At 47.9% G+C, this 24,595-nt stretch overlaps 1 protein-coding gene across 4 annotated transcripts in view; it reads right to left on the reverse strand.

The window, feature by feature from the left end:
* ACACB (acetyl-CoA carboxylase beta) overlaps positions 1-24,595 on the reverse strand; it is a 108,848-nt gene that overhangs the window by 72,149 nt on the left and 12,104 nt on the right. For 2 of the 4 annotated variants that reach the window (XM_043971229.1, XM_043971220.1), the window contains exon 2: positions 17,044-17,678. In XM_043971229.1, coding sequence (XP_043827164.1) covers positions 17,044-17,669 — 626 coding nt within the window. In that variant the 5' untranslated portion in view covers positions 17,670-17,678. Of the gene's footprint in view, positions 1-8,020; positions 8,414-17,043; positions 17,679-24,595 lie in introns of those variants that run through there. The other 2 variants (XM_043971244.1, XM_043971236.1) reach the window with 2 other exon arrangements.

Genomic DNA, 24,595 nt, shown 5'->3' on the forward strand with positions numbered 1-24,595 from the left:
ACAAAAAAAAGTAAAGGCGATAAGTGCTCTTCTCTCTCTCTCTCCCCCTCCAATCTCTCTTTCTCCATCTCTCTTTCGTTGTCTCCCCCAAAGGTACTGACACAATGTTGGGATTTGGGATTCATTTACTCAGGCTAAAGGTTATACAACTCCTTTCTGATGGGGGGCCGAGTTCATAGAGAAGAGGACTGTGTCACTTGGCACCTTTGGAGGCTGGGGGCCAGGGGAGGGAAGGGTTTCCAGTTAAAGGGTCTGGTTAAAACAAAGAATGGATTCCTATTGACCCAGGTAATATCCCAGAGCCCCGTGAGGTAAAAGTCTAGTAATTTCCCCTTAAAACAGCAGGAATAGAAAACCACCATTTTCCAGCCACATGATGGTGGGAAGAGCACTAGCTGGGAGTCAGGAGCACAGGTTTGAAGCTCCGAGGCGTTCCAGGCTGTACCATTAGCGCACTGTGGGTGACTCAGTTTCCTGCCCTGTCCAAAAATGGCGCTGCACTAGCATCAGAGTCATCCAGCACGGGCGCCTCATGGGCGAGAGGAGGAGACTGGCCGGGCCAGGGTCAAAGTGACAGTGCACGGCAGAGCTGCGCTTCAGCTTCCAAGCCAGCTCCTTTTCCTTCTGAGGCGCCCACCATCCTTCCACAGCCTCCACTGGGGCCTCGACGTCTTCTGGGATCTCTTCCAAGATTAGGATTTTCATCCCATGAGACCAGTCTTGACTCCAAATAAATGCTAGTTATTATCAAGATCTTCTTGGGTGGAGCAAAAAAAGCGAGTTTCTGGAGCTTCCTATGTTGTTAAAGTGCTTGATAATATAATTATTTCCCCTAAACATGCATACCCTGTATTGTTCTGCAATGAGTTGTAAATCGTGTCTCTACTGAAAACCAACAATAATGGACTGAGAATCACAGCAAGTATAACGGGGAAGGGAGCAATCTTCTGATCATAGCATACAGAAGTGAACCCAAAGAACATCTAGTACAACTGAGGCCAACCCAGAGGGAGGAAGCAACTTACTCCAAGTCCCACAGCTAATTAGTCACAGAATTAGAACCTGGGTCCTCAGACTCCAAATTCAACATTTTTTTCTAACTATATCCTGCTCTCTCTTGTGATCATGGCAAGTCACTTAACAAAGAAAGAAAAGAAAAGGGAAGAGAGGAAGAAAGGAAGGAAGGAAGGAAGGAAGGAAGGAAGGAAGGAAGGAAGGAAGGAAGGAAGGAAGGAAGGAAGGAAGGAAGGAAGGAAGGAAGGAAGGAAGGAAGGAAGGAAGGAAGGAAAGGAAGGAAAGGAAAGGAAAGGAAAGGAAAGGAAAGGAAAGGAAAGGAAAGGAAAGGAAAGGAAAGGAAAGGAAAGGAAAGGAAAGGAAAGGAAAGGAAAGGAAAGGAAAGGAAAGGAAAGGAAAGGAAAGGAAAGGAAAGGAAAGGAAAGGAAAGGAAAGGAAAGGAAAGGAAAGGAAAGGAAAGGAAAGGAAAGGAAAGGAAAGGAAAGGAAAGGAAAGGAAAGGAAAGGAAAGGAAAGGAGGGAGGAAGAAAGAAAGAAAGAAAGAAAGAAAGAAAGAAAGAAAGAAAGAAAGAAAGAAAGAAAGAAAGAAAGAAAAGAAAGAGAGAAGGAAGGAAGGAAGGAAGGAAGGAAGGAAGGAAGGAAGGAAGGAAGGAAGGAAGGAAGGAAGGAAGGAAGGAAGGAAGGAAGGAAACCAGGATCAGGGAAATAAAAGAATGGGCAGAACATCCAGACAAGTTTGTTAGTTTATAATAAATAGGGTGGCTGTTTTCATTTGGCCTGGGGACTTCTCTCTTCACACAGGTGATGGCTGAAGACATGTTGGGCCCTATCTGCCATGGCCTTCCCATCTTCCTCGAGCATCAGAGCGCTGTCTTCTGGGACCCCTTCAGGATCAGTTGTGTGCATTACATCACACTGAGGAAGGCTGCTGTAGGGACACTGGACTCAGGGTCTGCAGTTAGGTTCAAGTCAGTTCTACTGCCTTCTGAAAGGGACTATAGTTTTAACCTTCTTTGGACCTCAAGTTTCCTCTGAGAAATGGGAACAACAACACACAACCCCCATCCCAGGACGCTGCTTTGTCAACCTGGACAGTGCTATAGAAACAAGGGCCTTGGTTACTATCTACGGGGGCACCTTCAATAGGGCAAGGGTTTGTATATTCCTGGGCATCTACCTGCTGCAGGCCACAATTACCCTCCACCTCCTAGCAGAACACCTGGGGCCAAAAAGTATTGTCATCCCGACGGTGACTGGGCAGACACAGAGTCTGTCCACAGGCCCACACCTGAAGCTCTTCCAAAAGAACTGAGGCTTCCTGAGGGCAGGGCCTGCTTCATGTACGTTTCTAGCACCGTGCCTGGCACAGACATTTATTGATTGACTGATTTACAAAATGATTGGAAAAATCAAAGCTTGCTCTCTATTGGCACAGCCATGATGTGGCATCAGAAGAGAATGTCAGGAAGATAAACAGTCCGACGTCAGACGAAAACTTCCCCCAGTCTAGCTCAGCACCCAGGGCTCCCATGGCCCTGGCCAAGATTTCCAATGATCCTGTCCTTCAGACATCAAGCCTCGCACCTGACTGCCTCCCTCCAACAGCTGAGTCACGGGCCCATCAAAACACATTGCCCAAGCTCCCCATGACGTGAAGAGGGGCATTCCAAGCCCCAACACGGGCTGTTATTTTTATCTGTTTTTAACTTAAGGTGTAGAGGAGCCAAGTGTGGCAATAGTGAAACTATCAGAACCTAAGAACCCAGAACTCCAGGGGCCAGAGCCTGAAGGGTCTTAGGAACAGAAAACTGTAGGCCTTAAAGACCCTCTAAGCTGACGTCCTCAACTGCTTGGAGAGACCAAAGCTCAGAGGTTGGCCTGACCTGTGCTAGCGTCTGGTGAGAAATGAGGAGGATTCCCACGGGCCTCTCATCACTTCTGAAAAGGAAGCCTCGGGTCATGCTTGGTGACCCCAAGGGAGGATTTCCTATGCTGTGGGGAAACCAGGGCGTGAGGCTGCGTAATTGGAAAAGGAGGGGAGTTCTCGGGTCAGACCCTCACCCACCCGATGCATGCATGACCCTGGGCGTGATTTCCTCTGAAACTGATGGGCCTTGTCCAGACAGTGTCTGGTGCCCCGTCCACCGCTAATATGCCAGCATCCCCAAGAAGGCCATGAATGAAATCTGGAAAGATGGCTAAGAGAACTGGTTCTAACCTTCTGTGGCAGCGAGAGGGGAGGCTATGCAGGCTGGGCATGGATGGGCATTGGGAACTGCCCTCAGGGATCAGAAGTGTGTTCCCATGTCCCAGGGCTAAGGCTGAAGTGGGCTTCTCTCCTCTCAGCAGACATGGGGGGGATTTGACTTTCTGTCTCTCCCTCTCTGTCTCTGTCTCTCTGCTCCTTTCTCTATGTATATATGTATGTATGTGTGTCTCTATATATTTATATATATGTGTGTGTATACATGTATGTGTTTATATATGCATATGTGTGTTTATAGGTATATATTTATGTGTATATGTGTGTGTGTGTATATATATATATATATATATATATATAGAGAGAGAGAGAGAGAGAGAGAGAGAGAGAGAGAGAGAGAGAGAGAGAGAGAGAGAGAGAGAGATTCTTTGTTTTTTAAACAGAAGAGTTTCCTGGGCAGGAGTGGATCACTGAAAAGTGATTGGGGGTGGGGGGGGAGCAGAGAAAACTTTGAATTCCAAGACTTGGAGCTAGGAGGAACATTAGAAGTCATCAAGTGCAAAAACCTCATTTTTACAGATGAAGAAACCGAGGCTTAAGAGGCTTACCCAGAATCATATCACCAAGATACTCCCGTAGTAAGTATCTGGGAGGGGGGGCAGCTAGGTGGTGCAGTAGATAAAGCACCGGCCCTAGATTCAGGAGGACCTGAGTTCAAATCCAGTCTCAGACACTTGATACTTACTAACTGTGTGACCCTGGGCAAGTCATTTAACCCTCATTGCCCCACCCCACCCCACCCCCCCCCCAAAAAAAGAAGAAGAAAGTAAGTAAGTAACTGGAAGAAGATTCCCACTCCAGTCTCCCTGATGCCTAGTTTAGCGCTCCATCTCCAGGCTTCTTGGCTGCCTTCAAAAATTCCCAGACCATAAGAATACAAGTTATTCCCCAACTGAGAAATGATCAAAGGATATGAACAGGCAGTTTTCAGATGATGAAATTAAAGCTATCTACAGCCATATGAAAAAATGTTCTCAATCACTGCTGATTAGAGAAATGCAAAAAAACCAAACAAACTACTCTGAGGTACCACCCGATTGGCTAATATGACAAAAAAGGAAAATGATAAATGTTGGAGAAAATGTGGGAAAATTGAAACACTAATGCACTGTTGGTGGAGCTGTGAACTGATCCAACCATTCCGGAGAGCAATTTGGAACCAAGTCCAAAAGGCTATAAAACTGTGCATACCCTTTGACCCAGTAATACCACTACTAAGTCTGTATCCTAAAGAGACCATAAAAAAGGGGAAAGGACCCACATGTACAAAAATATTGATATCTGCTCTTTTTGTGGTGGCAAAGAATTGGAAATCGAAGGGATGCCCATAAACTGGGGAATGGATGAACAAGCTGTGGTTTATGAATGTAAAGGAACGTGCTATAAGAAATGATAAGCAGGTGGATTTCAGAAAAACCTGTTAAGACTGACATGAATTGATGCTGAGTGAAATGAGCAGAACCAGGAGAACATTGTACACAGTATCAATAACACTGTGTGATAATCAACTCTTCTCAGCATTGCAATGATCCAAGACAACGCCAAAGGGCTCATGGTAGAAAATGCTCTCTCCACATTCAGAAAAAGAACTATGGAGACTGAATGCAGATTGAAGCATGCTATTTTCACTTTTGTTGTTGCTTTGTTGTTGTTGTTTGTTCTTTCTTGCATTTTTTCCTTTTGTTCTGACTCTTCTCTTACAACATGACTAATATGGAAATATGTTTAACATGATTGTAATGTATAGCCTATATCAGATTGTTTGCTGGCTTCAGGAGGGAGAGGAGGGAAGGGAGGATGGGAGAAAAATTCGGAACTCAAAAAAAATAATCTTTATATGTAATTGGAAAAAAATTTAATTAAAAAATTAAAACAGTAGCTACAAAAAAAAAAATCCCCAGACCTTAGCTACAGAGTCATGAACTGCTATAGCCATAGGGAAAATGGGAGCCACAGATCATCAGGGCAGAAGTGACAAAAGCTTCATTTCTTAAATTGCCAGCCCTCTCATTTCGTAGGTGAGGAAACCAAGGCCCGGGGTCATATATCTAAAAGGGTGCAAAACTGGAACTGGAACCCAAGTCTCCTGCCTCCTAGACCAGGCCCCTGCCCCTGGGGCAGGCCGCCTCTCTCTCTGCTGACAAGGTTACCTTAGCCACAACCAACCACAGCATGGAACGCAGGCAGTGAGTGGTCTGAGGGGGGAACAGACAAGGAACTGGGGTCCTGGTTGTGCCAGGACCTACACCAAGTGTCTTGGGATAAGTTCTCTGCCTGTTTTTTATCTGTAAAATGGAATAATAACGCACTCCAACTTTTGGAGGTTATTTTGGGAACACCAAATGCACCCAATCAAGTGCCTTGAAAGAATATCTGCCTGCCTCCCCTCTCATGGCCTAATGGATCAAGTCCTGTCTTCTTCAGGAAGCCCTCCCAGACTATACCAGCTGGTGCTAAGCTCTCTGGCCAACTGGCCAACTCACAATCCATAACATAAGGCTTGATAAGGAATTCTCTTAAATATATTAATTTATTATATTATTATATAATATGATCTTAAATTTATTATCATTGATACTGAGTTCATTGACCCCTGACAGTCTCACTGTCTGTAACACATGGCTTAAGAAGGAATTATCTTAAATATATTAATCTATTATTTATTACATAGTATTAATACTGAGCTTTCCTACCTCTGACAGTTTTACGGTCTGTTAACACATGGCCCAATAAGGAATTCTTTTAAATATATTAATTTATTATATATTTTATTATATATTATTAATATTGGGTTCTCCTACCTCTGACAATCTTATAGTCTGTAACACATGGACTGATAAGGAATTCTCTTAAATATATTAATTTGTTATATTGTCATAAAATATATCAATTGTTATGAAATATAATAATGTATTATATTGTTATGTGAGCTATCAATTTCTTATATTGTTATATAATATATTATTTATTACCTATTATCAATACTGAGCTCTCCTACTTCTAACAGGCATAAATGCTATAACACACAGCTTGGTAAGGAATTCTCTTAAATACATTAATTTATTATATTTTTATAGAATATATTATTTATTGCCTATATTATTAGCACTCAGCTCTCCTACCTCTGACCGTCTTACAACTCTCTCACACATGGCTTGATAGGGAATTCTCTTAAATATGTTCATTTCCCCTTTCCCAGCTGGGCTTCACTGCCCACTTGGAGGGCAGGCAGGCAGGCAGGCAGGCACGGCTTCTCTCAGATACTTTTCCCCCATCCCCCAGAGCACTCACTCCAAGGCTTCCCATAATTACAGGTCCCACAACATGCCCGGTGCAGTCACTGTCATCATCTGCCCCATATGATGGGTTCTCATGGCAGGGTCCCTCAGTGCCCCCCTGGCCCTGCGCCCTTTGGCAGTGCCTCCTGCCTGGGTACAGCAAACAGGTGGAGGCGATGAGCCTCTCACCTGAAAAAAAGTCACTCGGACCCTAAGAATTTAACTTCCTTGATGCAGTGGGTACCAAGCAGCTCCTTCACCCCCAAAGAAGCAGCGCTTTCAAAACCCCTACGTGTTGGTAAAGAGCCGCAAGAACAGGACTTAGGGGCTTGCAACCTACTGACCAACCCCCTCCCCCACACAGGAACAAACTCTCGCCACCGGGAGAAAACCATGGCTGGGGAAATTTAGGGATAAAGAAAGCAATTAAACCCACTTTCCTATTGAAATGCTGCCCCCCCGTTTTTTATACACAACTTCCTAAGTATTATTTTTGAGGGGCAGATGCTGCTCACACAGGGCTTTTTCTAGGGAGCCCCTGCTAACTAAAGTCCTCCTGAATACCAGTCTGGGGAGGGGGGAACTGTCCAGGAGACGCTGCTCTGCATGACGATGTCAAAGCCCCCTCCCAGCTCTCAGACTCTAAGGGAAATACAACCAACCAACTGTGAACACATCAGGGAGGAAGTTGGTGCTTTATGAAATTAAAGTAGTTTTAATTTCATAAGCCAAGGGCAAAAAAAAAAGAGAGAGAGAGATTGAACTGAATCCGACCAGTCTGAAAACTCGTGTGACAACTGGGCTCCCCTCAACTATCCACCCGCTCCCCCAGAAGTGACCTCCCAATCTGCCCAGCGGGAGCCTCTCCTGCAGTCTTTACAAATGGGTACGTGCCCACTCAAAGCCTCCCGTGATACCTCAGTGTGGCCCGGAGGTGACCCCAAAGGACCAATCCTGAAGCCCCCTGAGCAGCAGCTGAGTGGGGAGCCTCGTCCCTATCCGCCTGACCTCTAGGTAAAGAAGGCTTGGGCACCTCTAGCCATAAGCAGATAAAGTCACTGGCGCAATCCCCATTTACCCGGTGTTTTCCTCCCCACAGGGTAATGCCTCCTGCTGCCTGGTTTCTGTCCAGCTGGGTTGTGTCCTCAGGTGCACAAACCCTCAGTGCTTGGCTGGTCTGCACCATCTACGGATAACTTGCCACAACTTCCCCTGTGGAGTCGCATCTCTCTGCGGGTCCAAGTTCCAGGGATGTACAGGAGCAAAGGTCAGCCCCCCCACTTCCCATCGGGGCAGGGTCGTTTGCAGATCCCGCCCTGCTCCTGCTCCCCGGGCCAGGAGCACCTCACATGCAGGCAGCCAGCCCGGGCACAGGGTCCGGACGGGCACAGCAGCAGCCCAGATTTTGCCCTAGCTGAAAACCACAGACGGGAACTCAAAGGGGACAAATGAAGGGTCTCACTTACTTGCCTTGGCAGCCCGGGAAACATCCCTTGCACTTTGCGGGGCTCATGCCTCCCCTGCTCGGGCTGTCACCGGGGGAGCCGTCAGCACCCAGGCAGATGCCCTGGCATGATCTCAACTGAAACCTGGCCTGCAGGCACTGGCCCCAGCCAGGAGAGACGGGAACCAGCGCCCAGGGCCAGCGGCTTCCAGACGACATCCAGGCGAGGGACACTTCCCTTCACAAATCCATGAGTGGCCTGCTGCGAGGGCAAAGCTCTCTGCTTCCTCCTCCTCCTCCTCTCATCTCTCCAGGCACCGAAACCTACTGAAGCTTGAGCCAGCCTCCCCTTCCATTCTGAAATAGGACCTGCCTGCGAGTTTCCAGGGCAGAGCTCCACCGGCCTCCATTTCTGTCTGCTCCCCTCCCCTTCTCCCCCCGCCCCCCCCAGCCCGGCTCCTTCCCATTCCGGAGGCGGTGCAGCCAGGGGCTCATCAGCAGCCCCAAGTGGTGCCCGTCAGTAATTCTCCCAGCGTGACCCGGGGCAGACGAAAGCAGCCACCAAGATGGTAACTGACCGGCCTGAAACTGACAACAGGCCTCTGCTGTCCCGCCCCCCCCACGGAGAGAGGAGCCCAAGGAGCCCGGGGAGGGGGCTGTTTGCCCACAACAGACGCATCTGCATGAAATCCAGAGGGGCATTGGACACCCTCCCCAAGAAAGGGAAGACTACAAGAGGTTCCCTGGCCGGTGAACCCCCCCCCCCCCCACTGCAAAAACCCTGGGCCTTATCTCCCCCAGCACCCAGCATGCAATAAGCATCTGATAAATGCTGGCCAGATAGGCAACCACTACTGCAAAGGGCAGTGGTACAAGTATTATTACCCCTATTTTACAGAGAAGGAAACTGAGGCAAAGGCTCAAGGAGGTGATGTAAACAATGCTGTGGAGTCTTTTCCATTGTGTCAGACTCCCTGTGACCCCATTTGGGGTTTTCCTGGTAAAGATACTGGGGAGGGGTTTGTCATTTCCTTCTCCAGTTCATTTTACAGATGAGGAAACTGAGGCAAACAGGGTAAAGTGACTTGCCCAGGGTCACCCAGCTAGGAAGTGCCTGAGGCTAGATTTGAACTCAGATCTGACTCCAGGCCCCTGCTGTAGCCATTGCGCCACCTAGCAGCCCAGATGTGAATAATACCATTATCCATTAATATATAACAGTTCTATTTCAGGAAGAAACCTAGAACTGGAAGAGACCCTCATTTTATAGATGAGAAAATCCTAGAAGGGCCAAGCCTAGAGCCCTCATCTCTAAGGCTCACTTACAACTGGAGGGGACCTTAGTAGCCCTCATTTTACCAACAGAGGAGGTTAAGTGACTTGGGAAGGGTCAGGCAGCTTTGTAAGTGTTGAGCAGAATTTGAATTCAGTTCTTCCAGATTCCAAGCCCAGGCCTCTATCCACTATGCCAACTGCTTCCTCCTGAGGCCAAAGTTCAATTAGAAGGTCAAATGCCTCCGTGACATCTCCACAGATTTTTCCTTCCCAATTGGAAGCAATTTTTCTCAAACTTGACCCTTATTTACCCTTCAAGTACTTGTAGTCTCGGCTTTTGAATTAAATATCCTATAGACATATATGGAAAGATATATATATATATATATACACACACACACACACATATATATATATATATACACACATATATATATATATATATATATATATATATATATATACACACATCAGTACCTGTTTTATTTCCAGAGGTCACTCAAACCCAGGGCCAAGTCCTTATCTATGTCTCTCCTATCCACTTGAGAGGAGAAGCGAGGTGGTGATAGATCTGGCAACAGGAAGACTCATCTTCCTGAGTTCCAATGTGGCCTCAGACACTTCCTAGCTGTGTGACCCTGAAAAAAATCTCTTCACCCTATTTGCCTCAGTTTCCCCATCTGTCAAATGAGCTGGAGAAGGAAAAGGAAAATCACTCCAATATCTTTGCCCAAAAAACCCCACACAGGGTCAAGGAGAGTAGGACATGACTAAAAAACGACTGAACAAAAATCTACTTGATAAAAATTTGGTGAAAGAATGAAATTTTCATTCTGAAAACTGTAAGGAGAAAACAAATCTAAATGCTGAATGATTCGGGCATGTTGGCAGGCAACCCTGCCCCACATCGCCCTCCTCTTCATGCCCACTCTTTCCTAGACTTGACCATACTGGGTGTAAGAAGTTGATATATAATAAGCATTCCACAAATACTGTTGCCCAGCTGTCCACAAACCCCTAAGCACATTTCTTTCAAAGGGATGAAAAGTTCAGTAAATAACTCTGTGAATGTTTGTTTGAATCAGCTGGGTTGTCCTGGTTGATGTGCAAGTGGGCTGGGTTTACCGGATCCTAGACTCAGCTGGAAGGGACCTCAGAGGCCATTGACCCTTCCCCCTCATATTACAGGTCGGGGTCCAGAGAAGTGAGAGCACTTGCTCCGGGTCAGATGGGGAACTGGGGTCAGAGATTAGAACCAAAGACTTTGGGGCAGCTAGGTGGCACAGTGGATAAAGCATGGGCCCTGGATTCAGGAGGACCTGAGTTCAAATCCGACCTCAGACACTTGACACTTACTAGCTGTGTGACCCTGGGCAAGTCACTTAACCCTCACTACCCCCCAAAAAAAGAACCAAAGCTTTCTGAGTTAGTCTTATTAAGCACCTACTATGTGCCAGGCACTGGGCTGAGCACTGGAGAGGGGGACAAAAAGAGTCAAATGCTGCCCCTTGCCTGGGGAGCTTATGTTCTAACGCAGGGAAACAGCCTGCCAACAACTGCGTACAAATGAGAGCTATACAGAGTGAATCAGAGGCAACTCTACCGGGAAGACACTATAATTCAGTATTCCAATTTTTAAATTTTTAAACTTTTTTTTAAACCAATTGTTAGCCAGCTATTTTCCTCTGTTCCAATTTCATCAACCCTTGAAGGAGACAGAACAGCAGAAGGTTGGGGACACCAGAGGGGAGAAGAAGCAAAGCTGGTATTAAGTAACTAGCCTTGGCCTTCCTATTGGCCGGCTGGTGCTTGGATGAAGAAGGGAAGTGTGGATTGGCTTACAAAGTTCAATGATAGATTTTTATGGCTTTGGAGTCAGGAGACCTGAGTTTGAATTCCAAATCAGACAGTCACAGGCTGCAGGAATCTTGGACAATTAGTTCACCTCACAGAACCTCAGTTTCCCCATCTGTGAAATGGGCAGGCACCACCTAACCCACAGCACAGAAGGTGCTGGCAAGCCTTTAACTACACTATCACTGGACGCCATTTTCGTTGCTGTCATTATTTCCCCCCCCTTTTTTTTTTTTTGTGGGGCAATGAGGGTTAAGTGACTTGCCTAGAGTCACACAGCTAGTGTCAAGTGTCTGAAGTCAAATTTGAACTCAGGTCCTCCTGAATCCAGGGCTGGTGCTCTATCCACTGTGCCACCTAGCTGCCCCAACCATCATTATTTTCATTATTATTATTCTATGTGGCCACAATTCCGTCACATCAGCATAAAGAGGCAGCAGTCATTTCTGCTTTTACTCGGACACTACAAGGGACCATTCTTCCTCTTTATCCCACCATCTCTTTTCCCCAGCATCTTTTTCCCTCTGACCCAACAGATGGGAGAAGGGAGGGCTACTAACAAATCACTCTCCTTGGGGCCCTACCTCTTCTCTCTGAAGTCAAAAATAAGCTGCCTTTCACACACTGGGCTGGGAAGGAGATTAAAAATGAGAAATCATAGCAATGCACTCGACCCTTCCAAGAAAAGTTGTTATCCTGCCCATTTTATAGATCAGAAAACTGAGGCTAAGAACAGGAAGGAGCCCTGCTCCTTCTAGGTCTGCTAGGAAGTGGGGATAAAAGTTTTGAGATCTCAAAATCAGGGCTCCTGACTCCCAGGCCCATTATTCCTTCCATTAGGCCAGGGCCCCTTTTAAATAATTCAAGACCATGCCCAAAACAAAGTCTGTGTGGGGTGCCAAGCATTTGGAGTTCTTGTGAACAATTAATGGTTTGCCACAATTTTGGTCTCACATTCCTGACCATTCCAAGCGCTCTTATCTTAAATTCAATTTGATACCGCAGGGGGAAAACGTAGGTCAATGCCAGCATGCACAGAAAACAAAGAAACAAGAAGATTAACTGAGAATTGAGAGAGCAGGGAGCCTGGCCTGGGAATCAGAAGGTTCTAGGTCAGTCCAAGGCCTGCCACGGGGGAGAACAGGGACCTCGGGGCACTCAGTTTCCTCCTCTGTAAAATGGGATGGAGAAGGAAATGGCCAACCACTCTGGTATCTTTGCCAAGAAAACCCCAAACGGTGTCACGGAGAATCGGACAACACCACAGACAAATTATCAAATGAAATAATCTATGTGAAGCACTTTACAAATTTAAAGAGCAATATAAATATACGGTTATTACATAACCAAACCCACTTCCTATAGCCTGAATAAGCAATGTTTTACAAATATCCGGATAATTTTTTTCAAATGTATGTAGATGATGAATAAAATAGAAATTCCTTTCAGAAGTTCACGATGCCTTTTCGTCTCCAGGATTCTTTGGGAATGGTTACTATCTCGTGGGAGTCTCCCCACTCAAAACTTCCCTTCGGGATCCGATGACCTCATCCAAGCCCCTGGCTCCAAGCCCCAGCGGGAGACAGGGTCACAGAGTCCCAGGGGTACATGGGGCTCAGCAGAGCTGGGTCAGGCCACCGGCCTCCCAAGCTGCAGCTCCCCAGTTAGCTCAGGTTGGGGCCTCACTTGGAATTCTCCCTGGGTGACTTAGCCAAAGAGGAAGGGAGAATCCTGGAAGGAAGGTGGTCCGGGCTGAACAGCGCGCCCAGTCTGGGGCCTCTATTCTTTCTGGACCATTAGTCAATGATAGTGTAAAAAGGGCTCTCTCTGGCTCCAGCACCAGGTCCTGGGGCCCGTCCTGAGTGTCCCTGGGGGCCCCACTTAGCCTGCCAGGCGATCTGTCCCCATCCATCACTTCTTAACTCAATACACCAAACAAAAAGTGAAGAATTTAAAAACTGAACAGGAGGGAAAACAGACAAAGAAGGCCGTGCTTGGCACTTATTCCTCATCAATGCGTCCTCCCCCGGCAGCAGATAGCTGCCCCTTGAAGGCACAGGGCCAGGAGTCCTGCGGCGGGGGGCGAGGGCATTCAGGACACAGAGGGATCAAGGCTGGCTGCGATGCTCTGGGAAGATCTGTGCCCCCATGCAAAGCTAACATTCCTGAGACTTGGTGGCTGTTTAGTGATGGAGCTTTGACTGAGTGCCCGCCAGCTCGGGGCATAGGTTTTGTACTCTGTAAACAGAGGGCACTTGACTGGACCAGACTGTGTCTGGGGGTCTAATGTCCAACCCTGGCAGTCTGATTTTAAATCTCTAAGCAAGTTTGCTACAGGCACAGGAAAGGCAGAATGAGTTTTCTCAATGGCAGATTCAAAAGAAAAGTAGGGATTTGACAGAGATGAACCTCATCTCCTCGGGAGGATTCTCCTGCAGCCAGGCAGCTCCAGACCAAGAGGCTCCTCCGTCTGGGCACCCAGGGTCTCATGACAGCATGAAAAGACACCCCCCCCCAACGCCAGTCTACCAGGATTGACTGATGTGATAGCCAGAACCGGGGCTACTCCACCTTGACTGCTCTGCATCTGTCAGCAGAACCCCCCCCACCCCACCTCCAGCCTGGCTGTTCCCATAACTGGAAGGGCCCCCCAACTCTGGGGGTGAGGGGCAATGGGCCAGGAGCCATTCACCTGGGTTGGAATTCCCATCACTTACTAGCTACATGGGCACTTCATTTCTTGAACCTTGGCTTCTACCTCTGTTAAATGGGAGAGTTCGACAAGATGAGTTCTTACGGAAGCGGTTCAGGACGGGAGACTAAGGGCGAGATCTGGAACCCAAGGTTCTGGGTTTGAATCCTCCTGAGGCCACTGAAATTTCTGGAGGACGTTGGGTAAGTTGCTTATGTCTCAAGGCCTCAGTTTGTTTACCTATTAAGTGGCTGGACAACATGACTCCTCGGTCCCGGCAGCTCTGAATCTATGGCCTGATTTCCATTCAAAAGCCTCTTACAATTCCAAGAGTACAAAGACTCTTAGGTACTAGAGACTTTGGAGAGCATTTAGTTCAACTCTCTCATACTAAAGAGAAACTGAGACCCAAGGAGGCAGAATCACAGTTAAAAGGTGGCAAAGTTGAGATTCGAACCCAAATCTGCTGCCTTCAGCAATCCATGGAGTCAGCACAGGACAGTGAAAAATACTGAACCTCAAGTCATGGCACCTGAGTTCAAATTCTGCCTCTCCACTGTCTTTTTTTTTTTTTTGGTGAGGCAATTGGGGTTAAGTGACTTGCCCAGGGTCACACAGCTGCTAGTAAGTGTTAAGTGTCTGAGGCCAGATTTGAACTCAGGAACTCCTGACTCCAGGGCTGGTGCTCCATCCACTACACCACCTAGCTGCCCCTGCCTCTTCACTTTCATACCTGTTGAACTTCAGGCCTTAGTCTCTTTTCCTGGAAAATGAGAGAGATGGACCATAAGGCCTTGCCTCCTCTAAATCTTTGGCCCATGATTCCTCAGTTCCTTGAAAACCAGACTCTATCTTTGCCTCTGTGGGAGGGGTCTCTGAGGCCATGAGTCTAATCTCTCCCTTTACAGAGAAGGAAAATGAGGCCCAGACAAGGTTCACAGCCTGCCCCCAGTCACAGAGGCAAGTGGCTGGATTTGAACCCAGATCCTACCACTCCCAATCTAACTTCTCCATGGCAGTCTGAACCCAGCTCTCCTCAACCATCCACTGGCCCCTCTCCATAACCTTCACTGCTGGTGTAAACAGACTGACCTTCAGGCTGCAGTGCCAAGTCACTGCATCCCGAGCTGCTAGTAACTACGTGTGTTTGCTGGGGCAGGGCTGGCCCCCATCCAGCACATTCTAAAAGGAAGGGCCCAGCAGTCCAGCCTGGGACTGGCTCAGGCCAGGGATGCCGTCAGACTGACCATTGGTCAAGTTGGACAAGAGGCCCAAATGCCAACACAAAATACAAAGAGTCAGATGACACGATGTTCTCCTCTTGTGGATGAGCTAGGCATGGTGTGGCATGAGGGGGAGTCCTGAGGGGTTGGGGGCTGGGGAGGGGGGGGGCTTGGCCTTTCTAGGCCTCAGTTTCTGTATCAATAAAATCACGTACGAGATAAGATCACATACACAGTGCCCTTTACATCCACGTAAAACACTCTTATTATCTAAAAATAATACAGAACAATAATAGTGAGCATTTATCTAGTGTTTTAAGTGCTTTACCTAATGAGTTACCTCTTTGGATTCCTACAACAACCCCAAAAGGTGGATGTATTTATTATCTCCATTTTACAGATGAGGAAACTGAGGAGGACAAAGGAGAAGTGACTTGACCAAGGTCACACAATAAGAGCCTGGGGCAGAATTTGAACTCGGGTCTTCCCAATCCAAGGCACTCACCACAGGGCCACCTGGCTGCCTCACTATTTGCTTTAAGCTATAACCACAGGAGACCAACTTATACAAAGGTGAGAAGCGCCCATGCTGAGCACACTCCGAAAGATCCAAGGATGAGAGTCCACAGGGCATGGAGCCCTGTGGCTGCCTGTGTTCTCAGCCTATGCTCTGTGAACTTGCCTGTGGAACACCCTCCTTTAGGCACACCCCATCCCCAACATCCATCCTAACTGAAGGATTTCTGTCCCTCCCAGAGGGAGAGTGACTTCAGAAAGCCCTTTCCCAGAGCTGGGAGGGACCTCGGAGATCATGAGCCCCAGTACCCCGTGTTTTACTGAGGAGGAAACTGAGGCTCGGAGATGGGACGCAGCTCTTAAAAGTCAAAACCCCAGGATCCCAAGTCAGTCCAATGCTCCAGCCGGTGAAGCCAGCTTCGGGGTTCACAATGAACACAGCAATCTGATTTCTTTTACCCACTCCTCCAATCCTGAGCCAAAAGGAACCAAAGTCCCCTTCTTTTCTAAGAAAGAAGGGGGGGGAGCGGTGCAGCTAGGTGGCGCAGTGGATAAAGCACCAACCCTGGATTCAGGAGTACCTGACTTCAAATCTGGCCTCAGACACTTGACACTTACTAGCTGTGTGACCCTGGGCAAGTCACTTAACCCCAATTGCCCCACAAAAACAAAGAAAGAAGGAAAGAAGGAAGGAAGGAAGGAAGGAAGGAAGGAAGGAAGGAAGGAAGGAAGGAAGGAAGGAAGGAAGGAAGGAAGGAAGGAAGGAAGGAAGGAAGGAAGGAAGAAAGGAAGAAAGGAAGAAAGGAAGAAAGGAAGAAAGGAAGAAAGGAAGAAAGAAAGAAGGGACAGCTGCTGTCCTCCCTTCTTTGCCTATGGACCGGGCAGAGGTTTGCTTAAGCCAGCCCTCTTCCCGGGCAGGAGAGTGACCAAGGCCTCCTTTTCAAGCTGGACTCCTATGGTAAACTTGCTGGCCTGAACATCTCCCATCAAGGCCCAAGCTGGAACACAAGGGCAAGGTAACTGACTGGACCCTCAATTCCGAGAGAGTAGCCTCCACCTCCAGAACTTGGCTCCTCAGCCCAAGCCCAACCGCACCCCCCACCCAACATCAAGGGCAAGAGGGGACAACGTTAAGGGTTACTGGCTGAGTGCCAAGCCCTGCCCGGTGATCCTGCCCCACCACAAACCTCATTTTCAACAGCCATATTTATTCAACTACTCCCTCATGATGTGCCCACGCATCTCTTGGGTGACCAGGTGAGCCATAAGTAGAACACAAATCCTATATGGGGAGGGACCGAATCTTCTACTTCCCTCACACACCCCTCCCCGTCCCCTGGTGGTCTCACGGTGCTGTGGTATACAGTAGGTACTCAATAAATAGCTCATTCATTGACTGAGAAAGGGGAAGCCGAATGGTTGTCAACTGATCGGACTATGCTCACGGGTCAGCTGAGGAAGTGCATTGGAGAAAGCATATTTTACCTCATGGTCGGGACAGACAATTCAGACTCAGTCATGGACCGAAGAGAAGCCGAGTCAAAGGACAGAGAGCCAAAGCTCGATCGGCTGCTCTTCCGGGAAGATGCTCTGAACAGCGAGTCAGGGGTCTCATCGTCCGAAGAGTTATCATCAAAAGACCCCAAGATGAAATTGGTCATCAGCTGCTTTTTGATCTGCGCTCGCTTCTCATCTTCCTTGGAAAGAGGAAAGAGCCGCTTTCCCTGCGGACCCAGAGGGGAGGAGGGCGACTCCGTGTCCCCCTGCCCTTCCGGCCCATCGGCCCGAGGCTCCGTGCAGGCCGAGGTCGTGTCTGATGGTAGAGGCTGGCATGGCTTCGTGTGGGGCGGCGGGCGAGAGGTCAGTCGCTTGGGGCCATCAGTGGAGCCTTCGAGACACGCCGGAGTGTCCAGTTTCAGACTTGCCTGGGGTGACTGATTGTCTACATTTTGGTGGGCTGGTTCCCCTTTGCTGACACAGGTTGGAAACGGCGCCTGGCACTGGGGTTTGGTTTCAGACTTACTCTTGGTAACAGACTTGGCATCCGCCATGATGCTCCAAACTAACCATAAACAAATCAGGTATGATAACAGCACGACCAGCAGGACCATTCAGGGACTCTGTAATGAGCAAGGAGAGAGTTTTTTAGTAAGGGCGGAAGATAAAGTTTTCCTACAGAAATGGAGAAGTGGCAGGAAGGGGAAAGAGCCCTAGGCCTGAGAAAGACATGGGACCCTGGCTTATCCTGTCGATGCTTGGAGCCTCAGTTTCCTTCTCTGTGGAAAAGGGATAGATAACAGTTCACATTTATAGAGGCCTTTAAGGGTGACCAAGGGTGGTCACAGAGCTAGGATTGCAACCCAGCTTCCTGAGACCAGACCCACAGCTCTTTCCATTTCCCCATGCAACCCTACACAACGTGTCCCATGAAGGAAAGTGAGCCGAGAACCACAACCACCACCACCTGCCCTCGTGAGAGCTGACTTCTGCCCAATGGGAATTCCAAGCTGAAAAGCAATACAAGATCTGGGAGGCCCTGGGGCCTGGGTGCTGGTCCCACCTATGCTGTTATGTTAGTTAGCCCCATGACTGTAGACAAGCCACGTATCATTTTCACAGTGACCAGGAGAAAGCTGGCAATGGCATCACTAGAAGGTGTGTGGGTGAGAAGGGTAATAGCGCAGATGACCACAAAGTGGGCACCCAGAAACACTAAAGAAATGGGATAGAGGCCTGGCATTTGGGGTCAAAGGACGACACACTGGGGATGTGGAGAGTGCTGGATGAAGAGATCATATGTTCTAGCCCCCTCACTTACAGATGGGGAAACTGAGGCTTAAACCATTAAGTCATTTGCCCAAATCACACAAGAAGTGACAGAACAAAAATTGAAAACCAAGTCCTTTGATTTCAATTCTGAGCTCTTTCTATATACTATGGGTTGGACTAAATGACCAACTCAGATTCTGTTAATATTTATAATTCTCTTTGTTCAGTTGTGTCTGACTCTCCACAACCCCATTTGGGGTTTTCTTGGCAGAGATATTAAAGTGGTTTGCCATTTCCTTCTCCAGCTCATTTTACAGATGACGAAGTTGAGGCAAGAAGGGTTAAGTGACTTGCCCAGGGTCACACAGCTAGTAAGTGTCTGAAGCTAGATTTGAACCCAGGTCTTCCCGACTCCAGGCCCAGCACTCTATCCACTGTGCTACCTAGCTACCCCACCCAAAATAACTTTCTTCACAAGCCACAGTAAACATGTGGGAGTCTAAGGCTTTTTTTTTTTTTAAGTGAGGCAATTGGGGTTAAGTGACTTGCCCAGGGTCACACAGCTAGTAAGTGTTAAGTGTCTGAGGCCGGATTTGAACTCAGGTACTCCTGACTCCAGGTAAGGCTTTTTTAAAAAACTTTGGATAATAATACTGGATGATGTGACTTTCCTTCCCTGATCAGTGTATTTCCTCCTCATGTATAAAATCATTTCCCTCCCAGCTCAAAAATTTTATCACATAGAATCTCAGACTTAGATATAGAAGGCTCATTACTGGCTCTACAATCCAAGCCCTTGATCTGACGGATAAGGAAGGCATGAAGACATGAAATGACCTTGTCAAGGTCAAACAGCTACTGCGATGTTAGAGGTGGCATCTGACCCTAGGTCAACTGACTTAAACTCCAGCATTCTATCCACCTGACCATGCTACTCCTCTGTCCATGTCTCAAAAGTTAAGCCAGAGGGGCAGCTAGGTGGCTCAGTGGATAAAGCACCGGCCCTGCATTCAGGAGGACCTGAGTTCAAATCCGGCCTCAGACACTTGACACTTACTAGCTGTGTGACTCTGGGCAAGTCACTTAACCCCAATTGCCTCACTAAAAAAAAAAATAAATAAAAAATAATAGCCCCTACCTTCCAGGGTTATTCCAAGTAAAACAGCATATTTAAAGTGCTTTGGAAACCTTAAAGGGCTTCCTAAATAAGAGCTATTACACATGATTATGGGGAAAACAGAAATGGCCAATTCCCTAGCAGTGCCCTCCCTCTGGGGAACACAGATCACCCGTGCCACCAGCAGCTCCCTGCCTGTGTGACCCTGGGCAAGTTACTTAACCCCAATTGCCTCAAAAAAAGAAGAAGAAAATAGTTAATCCAGGGACAGCTAGGTGGTGCAGCTGTTAGAGCACCAGTCTGGGAGTCAGGAGGACCTGAGTTCAAATCTAGACACAGACACTTATTAGCTGTGTGACCCTGGGCAAGTCACTCAAGCCCGATTACCTCAAAAAAAAAAAAAAAGTTAAGCCACCACTGACATTAACTGTGACATTCTGGAAGTAATGCACTTGATGCTCCCACACATGCTTTGGTTTCACCATCTGGGAAACAGAGTGGGGCACTGTAGGACTATCATGCAAAATAACAGAAGAGCAGAGGCCTAATAGTGAGAATGCATACTTGAAGACAAAGACTGGAAGTCACCCTTTTTCAGAGTAAGAGTCTTCTGCTTTTCCATCCTTCTTTCTTAACCTACTTGGTGAAAAACCCAGAACTCAGAGGATGATAAAATTCACATAATCGGGACCTCAGAGATCATCTGGACAAACCCACAAATGAAGGAAAAAATTCCTCTGTAACATCCTGGAGAACCGGTCATCCAGTATCCAATTAAATACCTCAAAGAATGGGGAACTCATCACTATTCCATTAAAAAAAATAGTTCTACTTGGGGCAGCTAGGTGGCACAGTAGATAAAGCAACAGCCCTGGATTCAGGAGGACCTGAGTTCAAATTTGACTTCAGACACTTGACACTTACTAGCTGTGTGACCATGGGTAAGTCACTTAACCCTCATTGCCCCACAAAAACAAAAACAAACAAACAAAAATAGTTCTACTTGTTAGGGAGTTTTTCCTTAGACTGAACCAAAATCTGCCTCCCTGCAGTTGCCCCCACCCCCACCCCATGTTCCCCAAATAGTCCTAGGCAGGCCAGGACAAATTCCGACCCTTAATTCCCTGTGGCACATCCCTCCCTCCCACTAGGTGTTAACTGAAGCCAGCTGACGGCTCATGTTGTTAGAACAGAGCAAGGTCAGTCTATGTTAGTGGTTGGTGATGCAAGACCCATGTGTCCACCAACATCCCCACCCCACCCCACCCCCAGACGGAGGCTTCTCTGCCTTCCTTCTTGACCTAAATTCCCAGTGTGAGCTTGGATCCTTTGGGGCATGATGAAGGCAACACCCCTCCTGACTGTTCCTGAGGAAGGCTGGGAAGACCCAGATTTTGGCCTCCAGATTGGAGGGACAAGGGACCTCAGAGGCCAGTTCTGAAAAAGGATCTCTCTATCGCCCCTAAGAGTCACACCTTCCACCCTGTCCTCCTTGCTCTGTCCTCTGGGGCCAAGCAGGACAAATCTATTCCTGGCACCACCAACATGACCGACTTTCCAACTCCAAAATATTGCCACTAAGTCTTTTCTTCTCCCGGGTTAGACAAACTCAGTTTCTTCCCATGATCCCTATAGGACATGTTCTCAAGCTTATTAACCTCCTAACTACAACACGGTGACCAGGACTGAGTCATCTGGTACTCTCAGTGTGTTCTGACCAGGGCAGGTGACAGAGGGACTCATCACCTCACCAGGGAGGGCCCAGTAACCCAGTCAAAAGGCAACGAGGTTGGCCTGACCTGAGCCGTTCCCAGGTAAAGCCAGGCAGCTTCTTGTTATCATTGTTTTCTTTTGTGGATATTCAATAACCAGGCACGAGAAAAGCAAGGTCACTGCCACAGGTGACACAGGCCCTGGGCCCTCAGCCCAGTTCCCTGCCTCCCCTCGGGCTTATCGGGATCGGCCAAGCTATCATTTTTGACACTCGAAATCACCTGGGGAGATTGACAGGGAAGAGATGGGAAGGGAAGGTGAGAATCTAGAAGAACCTTTAAAAACCCTGGGCAGGTTTGTGTGCCCGTCTGGCAGAGGGGAGGGAGTAGGAGGGCTGGCTGGGTCAGGGAGGCTGTGCCAAGTTGGGCACCCAGGGGCAAAGCATCTGAATGGAGACTGTGGGAAGTCATGGAGCCAGGAAGGGGAGGGAACCCCTGGCTCCAAGCTCAGCAGCTTTGGGGGAGACAGGAGAAGGAGGGGGGTAAGATATATATGGAATGGACCCTCATCAGAATGCACCTAGCATGCTTAGAGGGCTCCATTATTTGGGACAGATTCTTTCCTATCATTAAGTTGTCCTGTGGCTACTATTAAAATCAGTTTGCCTTTGCAAAATGCACACAAACCCCAAAAGAATATGGGAAGACTGGGGCAGCTAGGTGGCGCAGTGGATAGAGCATGGGCCCTGGAGTCAGGAGGACCTGAGTTCAAATCCACCCTCAGACACTTAACACTTACTAGCTGTGTGACCCTGGGCAAGTCACTTAACCCCAACTGCCTCACCAAAAGGAAAAAAAAAAAAAAAAAAAAAAGAATATGGGAAGAAACCCACAGGAGGTTAAGAGAAATGAAAAGTCATGATAATAATAATGATCATTTACACTTCTTCACAGATTCAAAGTTTGCCGAGCTCTCTCCTGACAACTACTGGGGAAGTAAGTCACAATGATTATTATCCCCATTTCACAGATGAGATAATTAAGCCTCAGGGAAGTGGAGGGTGAGAAGGGGTTCTGGAATATGAAGTCCCTGCCCTAGCCATCCCCCTCCCCACCCCAGCCAATGGAAAGGACCAGAGAGGTTGGCCCTAGTCTAACCCTCTCATTTACTTAAAGAAACTGAGTCACAGAGAGACCGCAGAGGTCTTTATTAGGAGCTAGGGCTCGGTCACCTTGCCCATAAATGTTTGGATTTATGGAAGCATCAATAAACAGGGATGAAGGGCAGTCAAACTGAAAGGACCAGCTTTGCCGTCAGCCAGCCCTACCTTTAGCAAACACACATTCGCTGTGTGATTCTATGCTTGTCCCTTAATCTCTTGGCGCCTCCTAGCGGGCAGGGACTGTCTTTTGCCTTTCCTTTGTATCCCTAGCACTTAGTGCAGTACCCCGTATACAGCAGGTGCTTAATTAATGCTGACTGACTGGTTCTTTAGGACCGTCAGCTGCATATCTGCACACATCCCTCTCCAAATCCATGGGGTGAGGTCTCTGAATCAATTAAATCATGGGTCTGCACGATGGCATGCAGGGGAGATGATCTGGGCTGAAGGAGACCCCATTCATGTCTCAGTCAACAGCTTTCCATACCCGACATCTCATAAATCAAAAGAATGAACACATGAAGAATGACAATTGTCATGAAAAGCCCTACAGGAGGATGCGGGGTCAAGACTCGTTCTATGCCGGCCTCGCTGGAAGAAAAGATGGAGACAAAACAGAGCTGACTCCAAAGGGAAGAATAATGCCCGACTCGAGCTCCCCAGAGCATCTATCCCCCTGGCCTGTCCCTGGCATCCCTTCTCTCTCCTGGTTATTCCTGAGTAATCTCTCCTCTCCCTCCCCCATGAGCCCTGTTCTCTCCATCTCTGAAGTCCCCAGGCCATGGCGAGGCATCTTACTCCAAGGAGGTATTTTACAAACCACACGTCCATGAGAAGCAAGGTCCTGGTCCTTCTGCCTTCAAAAAACTCCCGACACATTTGTCCTGTTCTGTCTCCTTTCTACAAATGTACTCCCCTTCTCAAGGATGGCATGTGCTTGGCAAGGAATGAGCCCGAGTGTCCCCAACATCGAGGGATCAGAAAGAACCCCTTTGCCACTCAGGAGACGAGGAGGGAGGGCATCGAGAGAAGCAACAACCTCTTCCCCGAGTGCTCTGGGTGGCATAGCAAGGAAGGGAAACCCAGGCTCCCCTCCCTGGCTCTTCACTAATTTCTGGGTGACTATGGCCGAGTCATCTCTCTGTAAAACGAGAGACTTGGTACCCCGGCAAGGCCCCCACAAAAAAACCAAAAACACAACAATGTATTCCCATGAGAATCTCTGCTTTAATGGAGCAGGCTGGGAGATGGACCAGATCCCAAAGCCAGTGACTTTCTCTACCTCGCCCCTGAGGCTGGAGAGTCTTGGGGGATCGATGAGAGCCAATGCCCCAAGTAGTCCAACACCATCTGGATGAAAGGCAAGCACAGGCCTCCTAAGAAAACCTCTTGGGGGCAGCTAGGTGGCGCTGCAGTGGATAAAGCACCAGCCCTGGATTCAGGAGGACCTGAGTTCAAATCCAGCCTCAAACACTTGACATTTACTAGCTGTGTGATCCTGGGCAAGTCACTTAACCCTCATTGCCCTGCAAAAAACCAAACAAACAAAAACAAAAGAAAAAAACCTCTTTCAGGCCATAGTTTTGTCCTCTGCTGACCAGAAAACATGGATCCATGGAAGCTATTTTTATCTATTGCAAAATGAACCTTGGCAGCAGCTGCTCGGTAGAAGGGGCGAGATTTCTCATTGACATGGGGGATACGGGCCAACATGACAGCCAGAGAAGGGACGCAAAGGGAAGAGGGGGTGGAGGATTTTAAGTTAAATTTCTAATGCTTCCAAATACACTTCCAAAAACTTGAGGGAATCCGTGTTAACTTATTATTGTCGGTCTTATTGATATCAATAATAACAACTCTAATTTCGGATTTTTCTCAGCCTGACCTCTAAGGATGGTCTCCATTTTAGAGATGGGTGAGATTTAAAATTGGATACAAACTCCCCTTTAACCTTTCCCTTATTTATTTCCCAGATCAGTAAGTTAAAGAAGCCTCTGATCTTTAGTTAGAGCTTTTATTGTTTGGAAGTAAAGGCACTGGCCCAAAGTCGTGTAGCTAATAGATGGTGGGGGCAGCCTGCCTAGGCTTTGAGTGCCGCTCCAATTCTATGATAGTCATCAATAAACAGGCCCCTCCTCCCCCTTATATAATAGTCATTTATAGGTCATTCTAAGCCTTACAAAGCAAAAGAAGAAAAAGAACAGAGAGAGACAATGTTTGTCCCAGGTCACGGAGCCTGACCTGGCACCCAGTCCCGGGGCCTCCTGGGTCTTGGA

This window comes from Dromiciops gliroides, chromosome 1 (genome assembly GCF_019393635.1).
Source record: "Dromiciops gliroides isolate mDroGli1 chromosome 1, mDroGli1.pri, whole genome shotgun sequence".
Taxonomy (NCBI): Eukaryota; Metazoa; Chordata; class Mammalia; order Microbiotheria; family Microbiotheriidae; genus Dromiciops; species Dromiciops gliroides.